This window comes from Capra hircus, chromosome 1 (genome assembly GCF_001704415.2).
Source record: "Capra hircus breed San Clemente chromosome 1, ASM170441v1, whole genome shotgun sequence".
NCBI classification, from domain to species: domain Eukaryota; kingdom Metazoa; phylum Chordata; class Mammalia; order Artiodactyla; family Bovidae; genus Capra; species Capra hircus.
Genome location: NC_030808.1, coordinates 127,905,537 through 127,925,406, shown reverse-complemented (window position 1 = coordinate 127,925,406; position 19,870 = coordinate 127,905,537). Strand labels below are relative to the sequence as shown.

At 45.1% G+C, this 19,870-nt stretch overlaps 1 protein-coding gene across 1 annotated transcript in view; it reads left to right on the top strand.

Annotated features, from left to right (window-relative positions):
- The window catches only part of CLSTN2 (calsyntenin 2), a 755,598-nt gene that overhangs the window by 722,848 nt on the left and 12,880 nt on the right, over positions 1 to 19,870 (top strand). The window contains exons 11-16 of the mRNA XM_018049827.1: positions 7,100 to 7,248; positions 11,597 to 11,814; positions 16,227 to 16,397; positions 16,888 to 17,033; positions 17,162 to 17,285; positions 18,573 to 18,757. Coding sequence (XP_017905316.1) covers positions 7,100 to 7,248; positions 11,597 to 11,814; positions 16,227 to 16,397; positions 16,888 to 17,033; positions 17,162 to 17,285; positions 18,573 to 18,757 — 993 coding nt within the window. The remainder of the gene's footprint in view (positions 1 to 7,099; positions 7,249 to 11,596; positions 11,815 to 16,226; positions 16,398 to 16,887; positions 17,034 to 17,161; positions 17,286 to 18,572; positions 18,758 to 19,870) is intronic.

Sequence of the window (19,870 nt, the reverse complement as noted above, 5' to 3'; positions counted from 1 at the left end):
CCAGTGATGCAGAAATCTGTCCCCTCTCTGACTCTGGATTTGCTCCCTGCCTCTGGGTGGATCTTTTCTGCTCTGGACCATCCCCTGGGGCTACAGTGTCAGGACTCCAAGCACTGCAGAACAAATCAACCAAAGGTGCTGCACTTAAAAACCACACATTCTCAGAAATATGAATTAAGAACCATAGCAATTCCGACCTAGTGATCATAGCCTGTGAAAGAGGAAGTGCTAAATTCAGTGGCACCCATAGCTGTGGAGGGCGGAGGAGGCTAATCCAACATTTTAGGATACCACCTGCTCAGAACCCGCCCCTGCAAATGATCCTATCCCGTCCTCGGGACGCAGCAGGCAAGAACTAGATCACGTATGAAAAGTTAATGATAACACATACGACTTACGGTGCACTCACTGGGGGCTATTTTAGGTTCATTATCCCTACTTCTCACAACAAATTAAGTATTATGACCCCATTTCAGATATAAGGAGATTGGGGCTCAGGGACTTGTCCAAAATAAGTCTAGGCTCTTTCCTCCACACAGCTCAGATTAGAAGACATTCTTGAAAATGATTCAACTTGCTTCCTACCTGTATTCCCCCTTTTATCCCTCATTTTGCTTTTGAATAATGACTGGTGTTTCCTCTGAGCTTCCCTGGTGGCTCAGGGATAAAGAATCTGCCTGCAATGCAGGAGACAGCAGGAGACTCAGGTCCAAGCCCTGGGTCGGGAAGATCCCCTGGAGAGGGGCGTGACAACCCACTCCAGTATTCCTGCCTGGAGAATCCCATGGACACAGGAGCCTGGTGGGCTATGGCCCACGGCGTCGCAAAGAGTTTCAGCATGACTGAAGCAACTGAGCGCACTGCACACGTTTTCTCTACTGCCTCCCAGCCTCCTGCTTCCTCTCTGGCTAGGCCAGAAAAGCCAGAGCCTCCCACGAACTAAGGAAGCATCTTGGTCGCTCACATGGACCCAGGCGGGTTCCTCTTCTCACTTGTTTTCCTCTGGAAAATGTGCGTTTCTGGATATTTCACCAGCTTGTCTGGAGTGAGTAAATGGCCAAGAGGGGTGCTGTTATGTATCCATACAAGACACAGTGGAATCGGCACATTGCTGAGGAAAATCTGCTTTTGATTTTCATAGCCTCATCCCTGCCAATTTGTCATCTCTAGTGTGGAAGGGTGGGAAAGAAGAAGAACTTTGGGACAAAACACTTCTAGGCTCAAAGCACATTATGGCTATTTCTGAGCGGGGTGACCTTGGGCAAGGTACCTTAATCCTTTAAACCCCAATTCCCTCATGTATAAAATGGACTTAATATCATTGTGTAGCAATGTAAGAATTGAAAAATACATATATTTTATATATTCTTACATATATTTATATATCAGATATAGCAAAGATATCCATATAGATGAGGTATAGATACAAATCTCCCCTAGAAAACCTGATAAATAGGCTTTGAACGAATCAGTTCCCCTCTCCTGCTGGGTTGACCTTGCAGTTGGCATTGCTGCTGCCCAGCTTCTTTTGAAAAGTAAGTCTGGGTCATATTTGCAACAGAATAGCCTCTATTGTCGGAGAAGGCAATGGTACCCCACTCCAGTACTCTTGCCTGGAAAAATCCCATGGACAGAGGAGCCTGGTGGGCTGCAGTCCATGGGGTTGCTAGGAGTAGGACACGACTGAGTGACTTCACTTTCACCTTTGACTTTCATACATTGGAGAAGAAAATGGCAACCCACTCCAGTGTTCTTGCCTGGAGAATCCCAGGGACAGGGGAGCCTGGTGGGCTGCCATCTATGGGGTCACACAGAGTCGGACACGACTGAAGTGACTTAGCAGCAGCAGCAGCAGCAGCAGCAGTAGCAGCAGCTGCAGCCTCTATTGTGGTGAATCTTCCTCTGGCCCAGCACAGAAAAGCTGGCAGGTGCCCAAGGGAAGGGTAACATGCCCAGAGTCTCATGGCCAGTCTGTTCCCCAAGAACAGGCCAGGGCTTTGGGCAGGGGTTTCACTGATCTCCCAGCCTGACCCTCCAGGACAGCTGACCATTCTGCAAAGGCCATCTGTCTAATGACTCCTTGGTTCAAAATAAAGAACCACTGGCTACAGAGCTGCTTTCCAGGCTGAGTGAGTGCTGATTCCCAAGAACCCATCTCCTGCCCCTGTGGCAATGCCAGTACCATTCTGTGTCCTGCAGTACCAGAGCCTGACCTTTAGTCATGCCACAAAGACAACACAGCATACAAACAAAACCTACTCTAGTGGAGGATTTTATTGATCTTGCAAGAAAATGTGTTGGTGGCTAGGCCAGCGCCCACCTTATGCCCTGTGGCAGCCTCTGGGATGCTCTGGAAGCCAGAATTGTGTATTCACTAGAGATCCAATGCATTCCCTAACCCATCCTCTCTCAAGGAGGCTGCAGTGGGAATGCCTTCTGCTGATGCTGATGCCATGGGTTGCTGCCAATCCATTCCTCTGGAAGCACTGCTTGATTCTCCTATGCAGCCCTCATTCAAGGCTCAGAAATCAGCCTTTTCTGTAGGGGACATCATCTTGTCTCATGCTTATTATGTACTGGACCTTGTGATGCTGAAAAAGTCAGCTGACCCTCCCCTGGAGGTGCTTGCAATCTGTTGGGGGAGGAGACAGACAGCAAAAGCACCAGAAGACTTCTATAGCAGGGATTGTAGAGATGAGGGCAGGGGAAAACATAGAAACTTAGGTGGTATGTTTAGAAGAATGAGCTTGAATCTGCTCAGATCAGAAGTGGGTGATTTGTAAAACACTGAGAACTACTGATGATTCACCAGTGTATGGCATCTCCACAGCTGAGCACTCTAAGCTAGTGAGTCAGCCCCAGCAAGAGGGAAGCCAGCCGAGGGCCTACTGCAGCATCACCCAGAGGCTGTGCATATGTCCAGAGGCTCCCAAATCCAGCACAGGGAACAGTGCTTGGGACCACATGTCACAGCTCAGAGAGACTCTGCTCAGGGCTTTGAGGATGGGAGAAAACTAGATCACAGGGAATGATGAACAGTGAGGGAAATGGTACCAGCACAGGCAAAGCCTCAGTTACAGTATTAAGAGTTATGATAAAAGTTAGTCTAGGATGAGTACCTTTTTTTAAGTGCTAGATACTTTATATACATTATCTTACTTAAGCTCCAGACAGGTAGATATTAATATCCCCATTATTGTCAATGAAGAAATGAAGTCCAGAGAGGGGAAGTGAATAGTCCCAAGCTGTATTCTGTAGCTCATTCTGGACCTGGGGTACAAAGTCTACACAGCCCATGACCTTTCAAAAGTACCACATAGCCTTGGGGACATGACTCATGCCTGGGAAGGAAGGGCTGAATTCTTCCCATGGATCAAACAGTTGCAATAGCAAATGACTTCAAAACTCTATCACTTAGTGCTTAAAAGTTTATTTTTCTCCCACACTAAGTCAGGGAAATGAGGTAGGCTTTCTACCTAGAACACCAGAGTTAAGAAAGAAAACAGCTAGGGCATCCAGCAGGGCTCTTCACTACCTCAGCCCAGAGTGCCTGCATCACTTCCTCTCACATGCCATTGGGCAGACACAGTCACATGACCCACCTGCAGGAGGCTTGAGGCAGCTAAGAAGTACAACCTCCAGGAAGGAAAGGAGAACACGGTTTGGGAAGCACTGATGATGGTTTGCACCAAGGCTTGACTGAAAAGACAAGTGACTGGAAAAAAGTCCTTTTGGGGAGTAAAAAGAAATGATACTGAGTAAAATATGGGTTGGAAGACCATTCAGTCATTCATCTAACAGGGACTTCTGGGCACTCAGGATGAGGTTCTAAGATTCACAATAAGGGTCACAACTCCCGTCCTCGGTGAGCTCACGGTCACTGCACTGTAACTATACAACCGTTTCATATGAGCTTCCCAAGTGGCTCAGTAGTAAAGAATCCTCCTGACAATGCAGGAGTCGCTGGTTCAATCCTTGGGTCAGGAAGCTCCCCTGGAGAAGGAAATGGCAATGCACTCCAGTATTCTTGCCTGGGAAATCCCACGGACAGAGGAGCCTGGGCTACAGTGCAGGTGGGCTACAGTTCACGGAGTCAGACACCAAAAGAGTCAGACACGACTTAGTGACGAAACAACAAAAAACCATTTCATAGGCACTGTAGGAACCCAGCGGGGACATAAGTGAGGGAAGCCAGGGAGGCTTTAAGGAGAACGTATCAATGAAACACTAGCATGATACTTGAAAGAGAAAGGATTGCGCGTCTGTTGGCTGGGGCCACGATGGGCGTTGTGTGTCCTCAGTTGTGTCCGACTTTGCAACCCCATGGTCTGTAGCCCACCAGGCTCCCCTGACCGTGGAATTTTCCAGGCAAGAATACTGGAACGTGTTGCCACGTGCAGTGGCTCCACAATGCTCATGAGACATCCACATGCTAGTGGGGTCCAGACAGAGACTGAGAAGCTCTTGTGAAGACATCCAGGTCATGTCAAGGAAAAGCTAAAATAGATGTTTCCCTTAAACCCTTCAGAATATACTGAATCTACCTCATGGAAAGATCAATGCAAAATAAAACTACAGTAAGATAGTATTTATCACCTATCAGATTGGCAAAAATCCTAAAGTTTGACAGCATGCTCTTTTGTTGAGGTTCTGAGAAAAGAGCATTCTCATACATGGTGAGAGGGAGGGTATAGTGATATAATCCCTAGCAAAGGGAAGTTTGGCAACATTGTTAAAATTTAAACTGCATATACCCTTTGACCTAGCAATTTCACTCAGGGATTTATTCTCCAGATATATTTACACACTTAAAAAGTGTTATATATAAAAGATTATTCATTATGGCATTATTAGTAGAAGATTGGAAACAACCCAAATGTTCATATTAGAAGACTGGTTAGATAATTTATTTAATATTAAATAATATTATACAACTTAAAGAAAAAGAAAGAAAAGACCTCCAAGACACAAGCTAAGTGAAAAAGCGAGGTACAGTATAGCATGTAACAAGCTATCTTTGGTAGAAGAAAGAAGAAAAATGGGAATCTATACTCACTGATTACACATTTATTAAATGCTTAAATATAACTGTCAGGATAGGCTATGTTATGCTGCAGTAACAAATGACTTTTAAATTTCAATATATAGAAATTTTTTAAATTGTGCACACTTCATGTCCACTAAAGATTAGCTGCAACTCTTATCCATACCCCCCTCACTGTGAGACCCAGGCTGTTAGACCATTGGGGAGCTTTTCAGTTTTCATGGCAGAGGAAAAGGGACATGGCACCATGAATTAACTGACTGTTAAATCTTCTACCCAGGTTGTGAACCAAATAATACAGGCCCACTCTGTTAGCCAAGCAAGTCACATGACCACTATTGAGTGCAATCAGGACAAAAATGTATATCCTGTAGAAGGGTACCATAAGTTACGTGATTAAACCTGTTGACAGGCTTGTATAAGCCTCTCACTGCTGCTGCTGCTGCTAAGTCGCTTCAGTCGCGTCCGACTCTGTGCAACCTCATAGACGGCAGCCCACCAGGCTCCCCCGCCCTGGGATTCTCCAGGCAAGAACACTGGAGTGGGTTGCCATTTCCTTCTCCTAGGAGGAGAAATAACTAATTATGAATAATAATGCAATTTGTACTAAGAAATTAATGGAAGAGTTATCACCTGTGGGATGTGGTTGGGGAAATTAGTTTCACAGGAGATAGAAATAAGATGGACAATTTCACTTAGCATACACACACACATACACACACACACAGTTGTTGTTGTCTAGTTGCTCAGTCGTGTCTGACTCTTTGCGATCCCATGGACCATAGTCTGCCAGTCTTTCCTGTCCATGGGATTTTCCAGGAAGAATATTGGAGCAGGTTGCCATTTCCTTCTTCAGGGGATCTTCCTAACCCAGGGATCAGACCCATGTCTCCTGCATTGACAGGCAAGTTCTTTACCACTGAACCACCAGGGAAGCCCCACATATATATATATACATATATATATATATATATATATATATACACACACACACACACGTATATATATACAAACATATATATATACACACACATATATTCATATATATATTTGAACCATGTGGATATGTTATCTATTCAAAAACATAAATAATTGTTGGCAAGTAGCTACATTAAAATATATCCATGTCTCTCTCTGACACGAGTACTGGATACAAAATCTGAATCCACAGTTAAGTCCCTGACATATTATTGATAGCCATTCCTAATAGTTATTACTCAGAAGTGTGTCAAGATCAGTAACTCAGATTAGTACAAAAGTGGTTCTCCACACTTCATTCAAAAATAAAGTAACTGGTGGAAGATGGAATAATACCATGGAAGAGACAGAAGTTTGGACTGAGTTTATCTGGTTTGAGAACCCAAGTGACTCAGTGGGTAGCATCATAGCCCCTTGACCTTTACTGAATGTGAGATACCAGGGACCCCAAATAGGATGGATAGGCAGGGGACAGGTATGTAAACATCAAGTGCTTAAAAGTCCTGGGAAACCAAAGTTTAGCACTAAGAAGGCAAGATCAAGAATCAGATCTAAGAGAGAGAGAAGGCCATTAACTTAAAAATGAACTTTATGATTGGAAGCTGAAAAGATGGGACATGGGGTGAGGAAGTGGAGTGCAGGGTGAATGGAGGGGCAGATCAAGGTCAAAGTCAAGACAGCAAAAGGAGCTGAAGCCCCTGGTTTCCAGGCTGTCAGCTGAAAGGGTGGGCAGTCCAGGAGCTGAAAGTTTCTGAGAAGGACCTCACAGTAGCCTCGAGCATGAGCCCACCAAAGGCTGGACCCCAGGAGCACGATGACTAAAAAGGATTCATCCTGTGGCTCAGGGTGGTATTACCAGCAGTTTATAATCTCAGGAAATCTTACAGAGGAGAGTCCCAAAGTCCACCAGGGGAGAGTAGAGATTGTTTGAGGGATTAAAACAGTCACTGTGCACACAGCTGCTGCACTTCCACAAGCTCTGGAGATGCCTCAGTGGCCTTTGTATGGAGATGGAGGGTCTCCGTGGAACTGTGAACATGCCTGATCATTCTCTCCTGTGATACCCTTGTCTTCCAGTATCATTTCAACCCCTCGCAGTCCGTCCTGGTGATGGAAGGTGATGACATCGGGAATATCAACCGTGCCCTCCAGAAAGTCTCCTACATCAACTCCAGGCAGTTCCCAACTGCGGGTGTGCGGCGCCTGAAAGTCTCTTCCAAAGTCCAGTGAGTGGACGCTAGGCAGCCTGGGGCCCAGCCAAGGCATCAAGGATAGCCCCTGGGATATTCTCTTGCAAAATAGGATTCACCTCTCTTCAGCTGCTGGCAGCTTCTCTGCTGTCCCTTTGAGGCCACCCCAATGGATTTGTGTTCTCCTTTTGGTTTTTTTTCAAGTGAAATATAATTGATGTAAAATATTATGTTAGTTTCAGGTGTACTGCACAGTGATCTGACATTTGCATACATTATGAAATGATAACCATGATAAATCTGGTAACCATATGTCACTATACAAAGTTATTACAATGCTATTGAGCATATTCCTTATGCTATATGTCACATCCCTGCGGATATTTTATCACTGGAGGTGCGTACCTCTTAACTTGCTTCACCTATTTCACGCCAACCCCAACCCCCACCCTCCTGGCCACCGCCTGTTTGTTCTCTGTATCTGGTTTTGTTTTGTTTTTTAGATTCCACATATAAGTGAAATCCTACAGTCTTTCTCTGTCTGACTTATGCCACTTAACACAACATCCTCTACTCATATTGTTGCAAACTGTAAGATTTTATTCTTTCTTATGACTTAGTAATATTCCATTGTGTGTGTGTGTATATATATATATATATAACTTATTAGTACTATAGTATTAATATATGTATTAGATATATACTATATAAATATATACCATAAATATGTCTAATTATATTTTAAATATATATACTACATATATATATACACACACACAAATATGTATTTACCATAAATATATAAATCCACACCTTCTTTATCCATCTATCTTTGGAGTGTTAGACTGCTTCCATATCGTAGTTAATGTATGTAAATAATGCTGCAGTGAGCATTAGTGTGTATATATCTTATCAAATTAGCACTGTTCAGGAAAATACTCAGAAATGAAATTGCTGGATTATACAGCAAGTCTATGTTTAGTTTTTATGAGGACCCTCCATACTGCTTACCATAGTGGCAGCATCAATTTGCATTTCCACCAGTAGTGCATAGAGGCTTCTTTTTCTCTACATCCTCACCAACACTTATTATTTATTTTATTTTTTATATTAGCCATTCTGATAGGGGTGAGGTGGTACCTAGTGGTTTTGATTCACATTTCCCTGATGATTACTGATATTGAACATCTTTTCATGTGTCTGTTGGCCATCTGTAAATCTTTGCAAAAATGCCTGTTCGGGTCCTCTGCCCATCTTTCAGTTGGGTTATCTGTTTTTTGCTGTACAATTGTAAGAGTTTCTTGCATATTTGGGATGTTAACCCCTTACTATATAGTGTATGTGCTCAGTCGTGTCTGACTCTTTGTGACCCCATGGACTACAACCCACCAGGCTCCTGCGTCCATGGAATTTTCCAGGCAAGAATACTGGAGTGAGTTGCCATTTTCTATTCCAGAGGATCTTCCCAACCCAGGGATCAAACCCACATCTCCTGTGTCTCCTGAATTGGGAGGCAGATTCTTTACTACTGTACTACCTGGGAAGTCCCCTTTACTATATACATCATTTGCAAATATCTTCCCCATTCATTAGGCTGCCTTTTTATATTGTTGAGAGTGTCCTTCACTGTGCAAAAAGCTTTTTAGTTGCATATAGTCCCATGTGTTTATTTTTGCTTTTGTTGCCATTGCCTGACGAGACAGATCCAAAATAATATTGCTGAGACCGATGTCAAAGAGCATGCTTTCTGTGTTTTCTTCTAGGAGTTTTACGGTTTCGGGTCTTACGCATTTCGTGTTTATTTTTGTGTCTGATGTGAGAAAGTAGTCCAGTTTGTTTCTTTTGCATGTCCAGTTTTTCCATCATTTGTTGAAGAAGCTGTCTTTTCCTCATTTTACATTTTTGCCTCCTTTGTCATTTATTAGTTGGCCATCTCTTGTGAGCTCCGTTCTGAGCTCTCTGTTCTGTTGCATTGGACTACATGTCTTTCTTTGTGCCAGAACCACGCCTGTTCGGATCACTCTAGATTGGCAGCATGGTCTGAAGTCAGGGAGTGACTTCAGTGACCTTCAGCTTTGTTCCTCTTTGTCAAGACTGTTTTGGCTTTTTGAGAAAGGTTTTATACAAATTTTAGAATTTTTTGTTCTAGTTTGGTTAAGAAAAAATACCCTTGGCATTGTGATAGAGATTGCATTGACTCTGTAGATTGACTTGGATGGTCACTTTAATAATATTAATTCTTCGAATCCATGAACATGCCATACATAACTTTCCATTCGTTTGTAACATCTTTAATTTCTTTCATCAGTGTCTTGTAGTTTCTGATTACAGACATTCTACCTTCTTAATTAGATTTATCCCTAGGTATTTTATTCTTTCTGATGCAATTGTAAATGGTTTTCTTTTTCTTTTTCTGATAGATCATTGTTAGTGTATAGAAATGTAACAGATTTCTGCATATTAATTTTATATCCTGCAATTTACTGAATTCATTTATTAGTTCTCATAGATTTTGGTAGCATCTTTAGGATTTTTCTATGTATAGTATCATGCTTCACAAATGTTTATTAATTGAATTAAATTAACCAACCTAGCCTTGATAGAGTTGCAAATACAATAAGTATGCAAGAGAAAGAGAAGGCATAGTTCTTGTCCCCAGGGATCAGAGTTAAATTAAGGAGATGAGACTATCACTGTGACATGTAGATAACACCTTTACTGGTCTATCAAATTGTTTCTCAGCCAAACATCTGCCTGGGAGGGCTGCTAGGAAAGGGACCCCAGAAAAACTCCTGAGAAGCACAAAGGGAATCACCTGGCACCTGGAGCTATTAGGAGGACCCAGAAAGACAGACAGCAAGAAGGGTGGGAAAGATGGGTCTGATGCCTACCATGTTGTTGGGCCTGGGACAGATGCCAAAACAGGGCTCACAGATGGCAAATACATCCAACAGTTCTAGTGATGGAGAAAGTGTTCCCACCTCCACACTAAAGATAATCCCTGGAGGCTACGATAGGGAACAGGTACCTGACCTCCAGGTCAGCCCTACACCGTAGTGAGGAGAGACCAGATTGCTGGTCTCCAGCTCTAGGACCAGGCTTCCATAAACTGGCAAGGGGAGGGGCTGCTGGGGCCACAAATGCCAAAAAAATGTGGGAGCAAGAGCCCACCACCATGCCCACACCTAGCCCACCCTGGAGAAGATGGAGTGGCTCAGCCTACCCTGCCCCCAGGAACCTTGCCAAAGGATGTAAGCTGATGGCTGCCACCAGCCGGAGTCCACCATCACTCCCAGAGCATCCATCTAGACCCTAGGGTTCTCCATGTAGCCTGGGTCTTGGTCGCGAGGAGCAGCAAAGTATGCCAGTGACACACATGCCTGATGAGGTCTGGCGAGAGTGTTAGTCTATCAGCATTTACTGAGCTCCAACCACGACGCAGGCTCTTGGGTGGCTTCCTATCTACATGTCACCTGCACTCAAGCCTTACTACTATAAGGTAATCATTGTCCCATTGTATAGATAAAGAGACTGAGGTTCACAGAAGTCGTGCTCCCTGCCCAGATCCTCCGAGCCCAGGAGTGGCAGAGTCGGGTGTGGACACTTGCCTGTCTCACTCCCCAGGCTTTGCTCTTGTTATCACACTACCCCGGCTCCCAGACATTTTTGTGGCAGTGCATCAGGACAAAGGAGTGTGGTTACAATAGCAGTCTGCTGGTACATCTGAGCAGGCATGCACGTGTGTGATACCCTCATAGAGAGAGAACACATACACTGCTCCAGCACACAGGGGAGACTAGCCCTGGGGTCTCACCTAGTAAGATGGCTGTAACTAACCAGCGAGATGACAACTTGTTTACTAAATCCTTATGCACAGAGCGAGCAGTTGCTGTCTAATTAATGTTGCTGTTGATTACTTTGTTAAAGGATAATTAAAGGTTTAATGGTTACTTGTTGCTGGGTTTAGAAAATTCCCATTTCTCCTAGAAGTCAATCTTTTTTTGTGTCCCTAGATTGCTAGTAGTTTTGACTATATGTGTTCATGCTCAGTCATGTCTGACTGTTTGTGACCCTATGGACTGTAGCCCACCAGACTCCACTGTCCATGGGATTTCCCAGGCGAGAATACTGGAGTGGGTTGCCATTTTCTACTGCAGGAGATCTTTCTGACCCAGGGATTGAACCCTGTCTCCTATATCTCTTGCACTGCAAGCGGATTCTTTACCACTTGAGCCAACAATGTAACTTTAAATTCGAATGTCTGCTGACATCGTCAGAGGCTCTCAAGCAGTCAGGATGTCTCACTGAGGACTAGAGGTGGCTGCAGGTATCCTTGTCCATATTGTATGATGGATGGTTTCAGCAATGACTGCTGTTTCCCCAGGTGCTTTGGAGAAGATGTGTGTATCAGCATCCCCGACATGGATGCCTACGTGATGGTGCTGCAGGCGGTCGAGCCCCAGATCACCCTCCACGGCACAGACCGCTTCTGGAGACCCGCTGCCCAGTTTGAAAGTGCCGGAGGGGTGATCCTCTTCCCTGACATCAAGATTGTGAGCACCTTCACCAAAGCTGAGGCTCCCAGTGACTTGAAGACCACAGGTACAGGTGCATACACTGGGTCGAGGGGTGGTAGACCTTAAATTCTCACATAAAGTATGTTTCTTGTTAAATCACACTTCAGGACAACAGTGTTGTTCACCATAGTGGGGCAATTTATAACAAAACAAAAAATCCTGGAGATAATGCAGATACATAACACGGGGGAGTGCATGCCTTAGCAAATTGTGGCACCCCCACCTAAGAGGTGATGCCGTGGCATCACTGGGTCAATGGACATGAGTTTGAGCAAACTCAGGGAGATGGTGAAAGACAAACACGGACTGGTGTGCTGCAGTCCATGGGGTCGCAAAGAGTCGACACACCTTAGCGACTGAACTGCAACAACATACAAGAGGTATGATGCTGGAGGGGCGGCACTTATGCCAAACTGTAAGTTAAAAAAAAAGAAAAAGCAAGAAGTGAATTACAGAGTATCTACACACATACTGATCACAACTATGTCAAGAAAAATAAATACACAGAAAAACGCCCAGAAGGAAACACACCTAGTGCTAACAGTCTCTGGAAAGCAGAATGAGAGCTCATTTCTCTCTACTGTTCACTTTTCTCCAACTGCAAAATGTTCTATAGTAGGCATGTATCATTCTGGCGATCAGAAGAAAAGCTAAAGAAGCATGAAGGGAACAACAGAGCTGCATCTTAATATGTACGTTGGCAGCCCACTCCAGTGCTCTTGCCTGGAGAATCCCAGGGCCGGGGGAGCCTGGTGGGCTGCCACCTCTGGGGTCACACAGAGTCAGACACGACTGAAGCGACTCAGCAGCAGCAAACATGTCCTTCAGTAATATCACTTTCAACTCTCAGGGAACTTTGCAATTATTCTTTCCAGTGGTTTTATTGGTGGGAGGGCTGTTCAGTAAAAGTAATTTGAATTACCTGCTAGGAAGAGACACTACATTGATCTGAAATCTATAGTGTATTCAGCTTGTAGGGGAAGAAAGATGGAAAGATAAAGAAAGAAGGCAGGAGACCTCTGGGGCCAGAGCTACAGGAAGAATATGTTTGAGAACCATCTTTGCCTCCTCCTCCAAATGAATATTTTCAGCTCTCCATCTCTGCCTCCAAAAGCAGCTGCTAATGATGTGCTAGTGCCAGTGGGCCTGAGTCCCTGAAGGACTGGTTCTATGATAATCCTAATTACCCACTGCTTAATCCATGCTGGTCCCTAGGAATGGGATGCCTGGCAAGGCTGTCCTTCTAAGCTCACAAAAATAGATGGTATTGGGCCAACTGTCCAGGCAGAACCATTTTCCAGTTACACTCCAAGGTGCATTGGGTCATGTGATATTCCCTGTGGTCCTCATTTGTGACTAAAATCAGACAGAAAAAGAAGAGACTCTGATTGCACGGGCTGCAGGCCATAGCTAAGAGTATCTGAATTCTCGAGGCCTGACATCAGCATACAGGTAATCCAGCGACAAGCAATTATATGGGTCTACGTGTCACCTTCTGTTTATGAGAAGTGCGTGCAAACCATGTAGGCAAGTGCCTGAGGGCTATTATTAGTACTTTTAAAATTTTACTTTTATGGTTGTAAGAATAATCATTATTGCGGGTGCAGTAAACAAACAGGCTAATGGCACTTCCACCAGTGACCCTCTCCAGCATCCTTCTTCTGCCCCCATGGATTCACTTACTGTACTGTTTCAGTACCAACGACACACACACACCCCTCTTTCCCCGCACACCTCTGTGTTAGTTTACATATCTGCTCATGGTCTGCCCTCGGCCTGGAAGGTCCTTCTCTGTCCTATTCCTTATTATTACTGAAAAAAACAGTCTACCTTCAATGTCTCCTCCAGAGGGCAGCCCCCAACCACTGGTTGACCCAGCCTGACCGCCAACCACTAAGGCTCCCTCTCACACACACTGACAAGCCCATGGTTGGTGATTATCTATTTACTAATAACCAGACAAGGAGCTCCTCCAAGACCAACCATGGCTGATTTTCCAGTAAGTTCCTCAGCCCAGAACAGTCCCTTTAGGGCAGAGGGAATCAGGGAAACTGCCAATAACATTTAGCCCATTATGCAAGCATGAGAGAACAAGAAGATTGTGGGGTCAACACACCTCTGCCTAGGGGGAGCAACCACGTGGGGTCCTAGGAGCAAGGATGACCCAACCTGACTTCAGAAGAATATGGCTCCAGAGAAACTCAGAAATGATATGCCATTTGAAAGAGAGATATACATGCACCATTATTAATAACAGACCTTGTTAAGTGTTTATTAATGTGCTTTTAGATTTTGCCAACAATATACAAAGCCATTGACATTGGCAAGCATTTTAAAATTAAGCATATGGAATTATTTATTAACAACATATATCCAGTGAGAATAAAAAATATTTTGGGTATTCCTTAAAAATTAAATGAAATAAAATATTTATTTCAAAATAGCTCTCTCATCTTTTGTGAATCCTTTTAAAATTTCTGTTTTCATAAATGTTTTATCATGCACAAAATAAAACAGTCTGCTTAATGAGTAAATATACTTATTTAAATGATCTCAGTTCACAAAATTTTTAATAAATGCCTGCAACATCAAAAACATTTGAAGAGCAACAGCCCAGAGGCTGAGTGAGACTTTCACAAAGTATGAAATCAGAAAGCCATGGTTGGGGACTTCCCTGGTGGTCCAGTGGGGCTTCCCAGGAGGTAAAGAACCTGCCAATGCAGGGGATATAAAAGACGTGGGTTCCCTGGGTCAGGAAGCTCCCCTGGAGAAGGGCATGGCAGCCCACTCCAGTATTCTTGCCTGGAGAATCTCACGGATGGAGGAGCCTGCAGGGCTATGGTCCGTAGGGTCACAAAGAGTCAGAAATGACTGAAGCGACTTAGCGCGCACGCACTGGTGGTTCAGTGGTTAAGACCTTGCCTTCCAGTGTGGGGGGGTGCAGGTTTGTTCTCTGCTCAGGGAGCTAAAAGCCCACATACCTCTTAGCCAAAAAAAAAACAAACCATAAAACTGAAGCAATATTGTAACCACTTCAATAAAGACTTTTAAAATGGTCCACATCAAAACAATCTTTAAAAAATAAGAAGGTGATGGTTGCCATCCCAGGTCCTCCCCAGCTGTTTGTGTAACCCCAGGCAATCAGGCCCAGTTCATGGACTGTCCATTCCCCGCTCAGGGAAATGGGGATAATGATGGTACCTCCTCTAGTGCCTGTCAGGATTTCCTCTGCACTGTGCCTAGCATAGAGCAAAGACTCCACAAACACCAATCACTTTTATTTTAAAGTAGTAGTTTAATTTAGGACTACCAACCTGTCTAGCATTCAAGTACTCAGATATCCTCTGGGAAACTTGGGTGTCATAATATCAGTCAAGGACAGCTAGGCTGACTTGCCAACTAAACTAACCAATTTACTTACTTAATTATATCAACAGTGCACCTCCACTTGAGCAATGTGTCATACTATAGCTGTCTGTCAGCCTCTGGGTCAGATACTGAGGAGTCAGTCATGCAAAGTACTTCGGAGAAGCTCAGAGTCTATTGGGAACAGCAGAGACATACACCATAACCACGTGGGGAAATCTGCGAGAGCCTCATGGAGGGGCACTCACCTCTGGTCCCAAAGGAGACCAGTTCTTCTTGAGCATCTACTCTGTGCTGGACACCATTTTCTTTCTTTTTTTTTTTTTTCTTTCCTTTTTTCTTTTTCAAATTATAAAAGTATGACAGTACATTTACAGGAGACTTGGAAAATACAGAACAAAGTTACATATAGTTCCACTATATGTTGTTCACTCACTCAGTTGTATCCAACTCTTTGTGACTGCAGCTCCACTATATATTACTTTTTAAGTAGATGAGATTTTTAGTTGGAGTTTCAATATCAAACTCTCAAAAATTAATAGAATGAATAGAAAAGTAGAAGTGATATAGTAGACCTGGAAAGCACTACCAACCAACTCAACATAACTAATTATTTATTCAACTTTCACACAACGGCGGGATACAAATTCTATTCAAGTTCCCATAGACTATAAACCGGGAGACATAGAACATATTAAGCAAGGTGCAAATTTTCACAGTTTAAAGGTACTGAAGTCATACAGAGCTGATTTCCATCCTCTCAATGCCCTCGCCCTCTTTGTGGATGAGGAAATCAATGGGTAAGCTAGACAGGTTCTCGGGAGCAGTGCTAGTACTCAGAGTCACATCTTCTGACTGCAGTGTTCACGCTCTTCACACAAATTCATGCTGCCCAGCCTCAGGGGCTGCCTGGACATCCATCTGAGCAGAGATGGTGACCTGGCAGGACTTACAGCCTCTCCTCCTGACCCAGCCTAAACCTGCAGTACAGACATGGAGGAGGAGGGGGTGTGTGGGAGCCAATACCTGCGCTGTCCTCATGCCTGTATTTTTCATTGTCTCTTCCCACAGCCCCCAAATCGGCAGTTTTAGAAGAAATGCTTCACAACTTAGATTTTTGTGACATTTTAGTGCTGGGAGGGGACCTGGACCCCAGACAGGAGTGCTTGGAGCTCAACCACAGTGAGCTCCACCAGCGACACCTTGACGCCACCAACTCCACAGCAGGTTACTCCATCTACGGTAAGGCGGTGCTCAACCCTGGACCCGGTGGCCCCCTCTCACCTCCAGGGACTTGTGAGTGCAATGGGAGCTCCATCACCTGAGGAGGGCGTCAGGAGGGAACATGAGCTCAAAGCGTGGACTTCTAGCCCCTCTGCGGACAAGCTGCTCCAGCCTCCTCTGGTCCTGGCTTCCATTCCATTCCTGGGGAAGTCTTCTGTAGAAACTAGGCGGAAGCCTGCTCTTATCATATTTGATCTCAGCAAGTATTACAGCAGCATTTGGCAGATTGAGGTCAAACATTCTAGTAAGAGCCAGTCTACATGGAAAATCTGTGCTTCAGCTTAATTGGTTCCTGGGACCTCCGCTTTTGCACACTGTCTGCCCCTAAACACCCCAAGCTCTTAACCCTGGCTGAATTCAGGGAGACCTGCAGTCCCTGTAGGCACAGTCTGTCTCCACAGCATCTCCTCTTCCGCCTTCTTATGACCGGTGTGGTCTCTTGGCACAGGTGTGGGCTCCATGAGCCGCTACGAGCAGGTGCTGCGTCACATCCGTTACCGCAACTGGCATCCAGCTGCCCTGGAGTCCCGGCGCTTCAGGATCAAGTGCTCAGAACTCAACGGGCGCTACACCAGCAATGAGTTCAACCTGGAGGTGAGTGAGTCCTGCGGTGATGAGGGAAGCCCCAGCTCACCCATTCACTCCCTCATTTATTCAGGAAACTGCCACCACTGGTCCACCGGCCACTCCCGGTCAAAGCACCGTCTCCCTGCTCTTGCCAGGTCAGCGTCCTCCATGAGGTCAGAGTCCCGGACAGTGAGCACGTCAACCACCTTATCGCGCAGCCACCATTCCTCCAGTCCGTCCACCACCCGGAGCCCCAGACTAGCATCCAGCGCAGTTCAGGTGGGTCACCTGGGGGGAGGGACCTCAGGGTGCCAGGCGATCACTGCGACTCAACACCTAGGGTGCAGCAGCCAGAACTGAAGGGGGCACCTGGCTGTGGAGAAGCTATGAGCCTGGCTCTGAGCTGCTCACAGCCTGGGGACGGAGCTGGTCAAGTACACAAGTTACAGGCAGTGTATGATAAAAGATGTTCACACACAGGGCTGGGGTAAAATTTAGCATCTTTTTAAGCCCAACTCAAAGCTATGTGCTGCGTGGAACTTTCCCTGACACCTCACATATGCTCACACACACGTGTGCACCATATTGGAAAGGCTCCTACCCTCTTCCTTCTGTTCCAGCACTTAGCATATTTTCTTCCTGTCTGGTGGGCACTTCTCTCTGTCCTGACTGAACTCCACAGTTCCTGGCTCTCAGGGCATCTGCCCTATACTTTGATGGAAAAAGCAAGAGATAAAAGAGAGTGTGCATTTATTAAGCACCTACTGTGTGCCTTTGTGAAAATTCACATAGATGATTTCATTTACTTCTCACAACTACCCATGGGGTAGGAATGATTAAATATATATATATATAGAAAATCTTATATAAATATATGTATATATAGGATTATAGTTGCTTTACAATCTTGTGTTAGTTTCTACTCTACAGAAAAATGAGTCACCTATACATAGACATATATCCCCTCTTTTTGGACTTCCTTCCCATTTGGATCACCACGGAGCATTGAGCAGAGTTCCCTGTGCTATACAGTTGGTTCTCATCAGTTATCTACTTTATACACAGTATCAAATTACAGCATTGTTTACAATAATCAGGACACAGAAACAACCTACATGTCTATCAACAGAGGAATGGATAAAGACGTGGCATACATACATGCAATGGAGTATTACTCAGCCATAAAGAGGAGCAAAATTGAGTCATTTGTAGAGATGTGGATGGACCTAGAGATGTCATACAGAGTAAAGTAAGTCAGAAAGATAAAAACAAATATGATATATTAAAGCATATATGTGGAATCTGGAAAAAATGGTATAGATGGTCTTATTTACAAAGCAGAAATAGAGACCTAGATGCAGGCAATAAACATATGATTAAGCCTATTACATTATCAATAGATGACAAAAGTGAAGCCTGAGAGACTAAGGTGCTGACCCAGAGTCCTCCAGCTGAGGTACATGTAGACAGATTTTAAGCTACACATGAATGTTTCAATCATGTTGCATCCCGAGAGTAAGCTAGTCCTTTGCTCACTATGTCATGCGAATTCCTTCCTCGTTCCAGTGGTCCCAAGCATTGCCACAGTGGTCATCATCATCTCCGTGTGCATGCTAGTGTTTGTCGTGGCCATGGGCGTGTACCGGGTCCGGATCGCCCACCAGCACTTCATCCAAGAGACCGAGGCTGCCAAGGAAGCAGAGATGGACTGGGACGATTCTGCACTCACTATCACGGTCAACCCCATGGAGGTGATCCTCAGGCAGGGACTGGGAGCTTGAAGTGGGATGTCTCTCCTCCACTGGGTTCCATCCATTCTGTGCCAGAAGCCCTGTCCAGCTAGCCTAATCCCACTCATCCTTCCCTTCTCTGGGCTCCTCCAGCCCTCTCAACTTGAACGGTCCACACTTTCCCACCCACTGCATGCACTGCTCAAAAACCTGTGAACTGCTCTCAGCCAACAAACATTTCTTAAGAACCAGACATTTCTTAAGCCAAGCAGCAAAGTGGTGTCTGTCCCTGGCCTCTCCCATAGTCATTAACTCAGAGCTGACTCATACTCAGGGACTCAGGATTGAATTTTTTATTGGCTACCAGTATAAATTAGGTGGCTATGCTCCATCTGCCTGCAAAGCTCACTTAGAGGCTCAGAGTAGGTAAATACAAAAACACAATGCTAATACCTGCCATTTATTGAGCACCCATCATGTCAGAACTGCCCTGGGTCCTCAGTACACACATCACCTCATTTAATCTTCCCAGCAACCTCTGATGTAGGAGTCCCAATCCTCATTTACCAATGTGGGACCAACTCAGGGAGGCAAAGTAAAGTGTTCAGGTTCCCATAACTGGGAATGTCAGCACCAGTATTCGAACTCACCACTGCCTGATTCTAAAGTTCTTATTGTCCCAATTGGCCATCAGCTCCCCAAATCTACACATGAGTGTCCAGTGCTCCTGGTCTGGACATATGAATACCAACAAAAGCCACTTCCATTGTGCCCTCTGGTCTGCCAAGGGGTGCTGGGTGGAGGGAGAGGCTGGAGCAGGAAAACAAGGTGGCCACTGGCCATCGAGGCGCCACTGAGGAATGAAGTGTCCTAGCCTGCCCCCAGTTTCCCCCTCACCTGGCCTCACGCTTCAGTTTCAGAGCCAGTGGGCTGATGCAGCTTCCATCATGTGCTGAGGTGTAGTGCTGAGTGCATCAGTGTGGGACCCCGGCATTCCCACCCTCATAGAACTGAGCCTCGGGTGTGGGATGCAAGATCATTGTGCCTGAAGCTGATTACCTGACCAGAGTGAGCTTGCCAAGGGCTAACCTGGCAGTCAGTGAAGCAGGAGTAGGGCAAGCCTTTGTGGCTGGA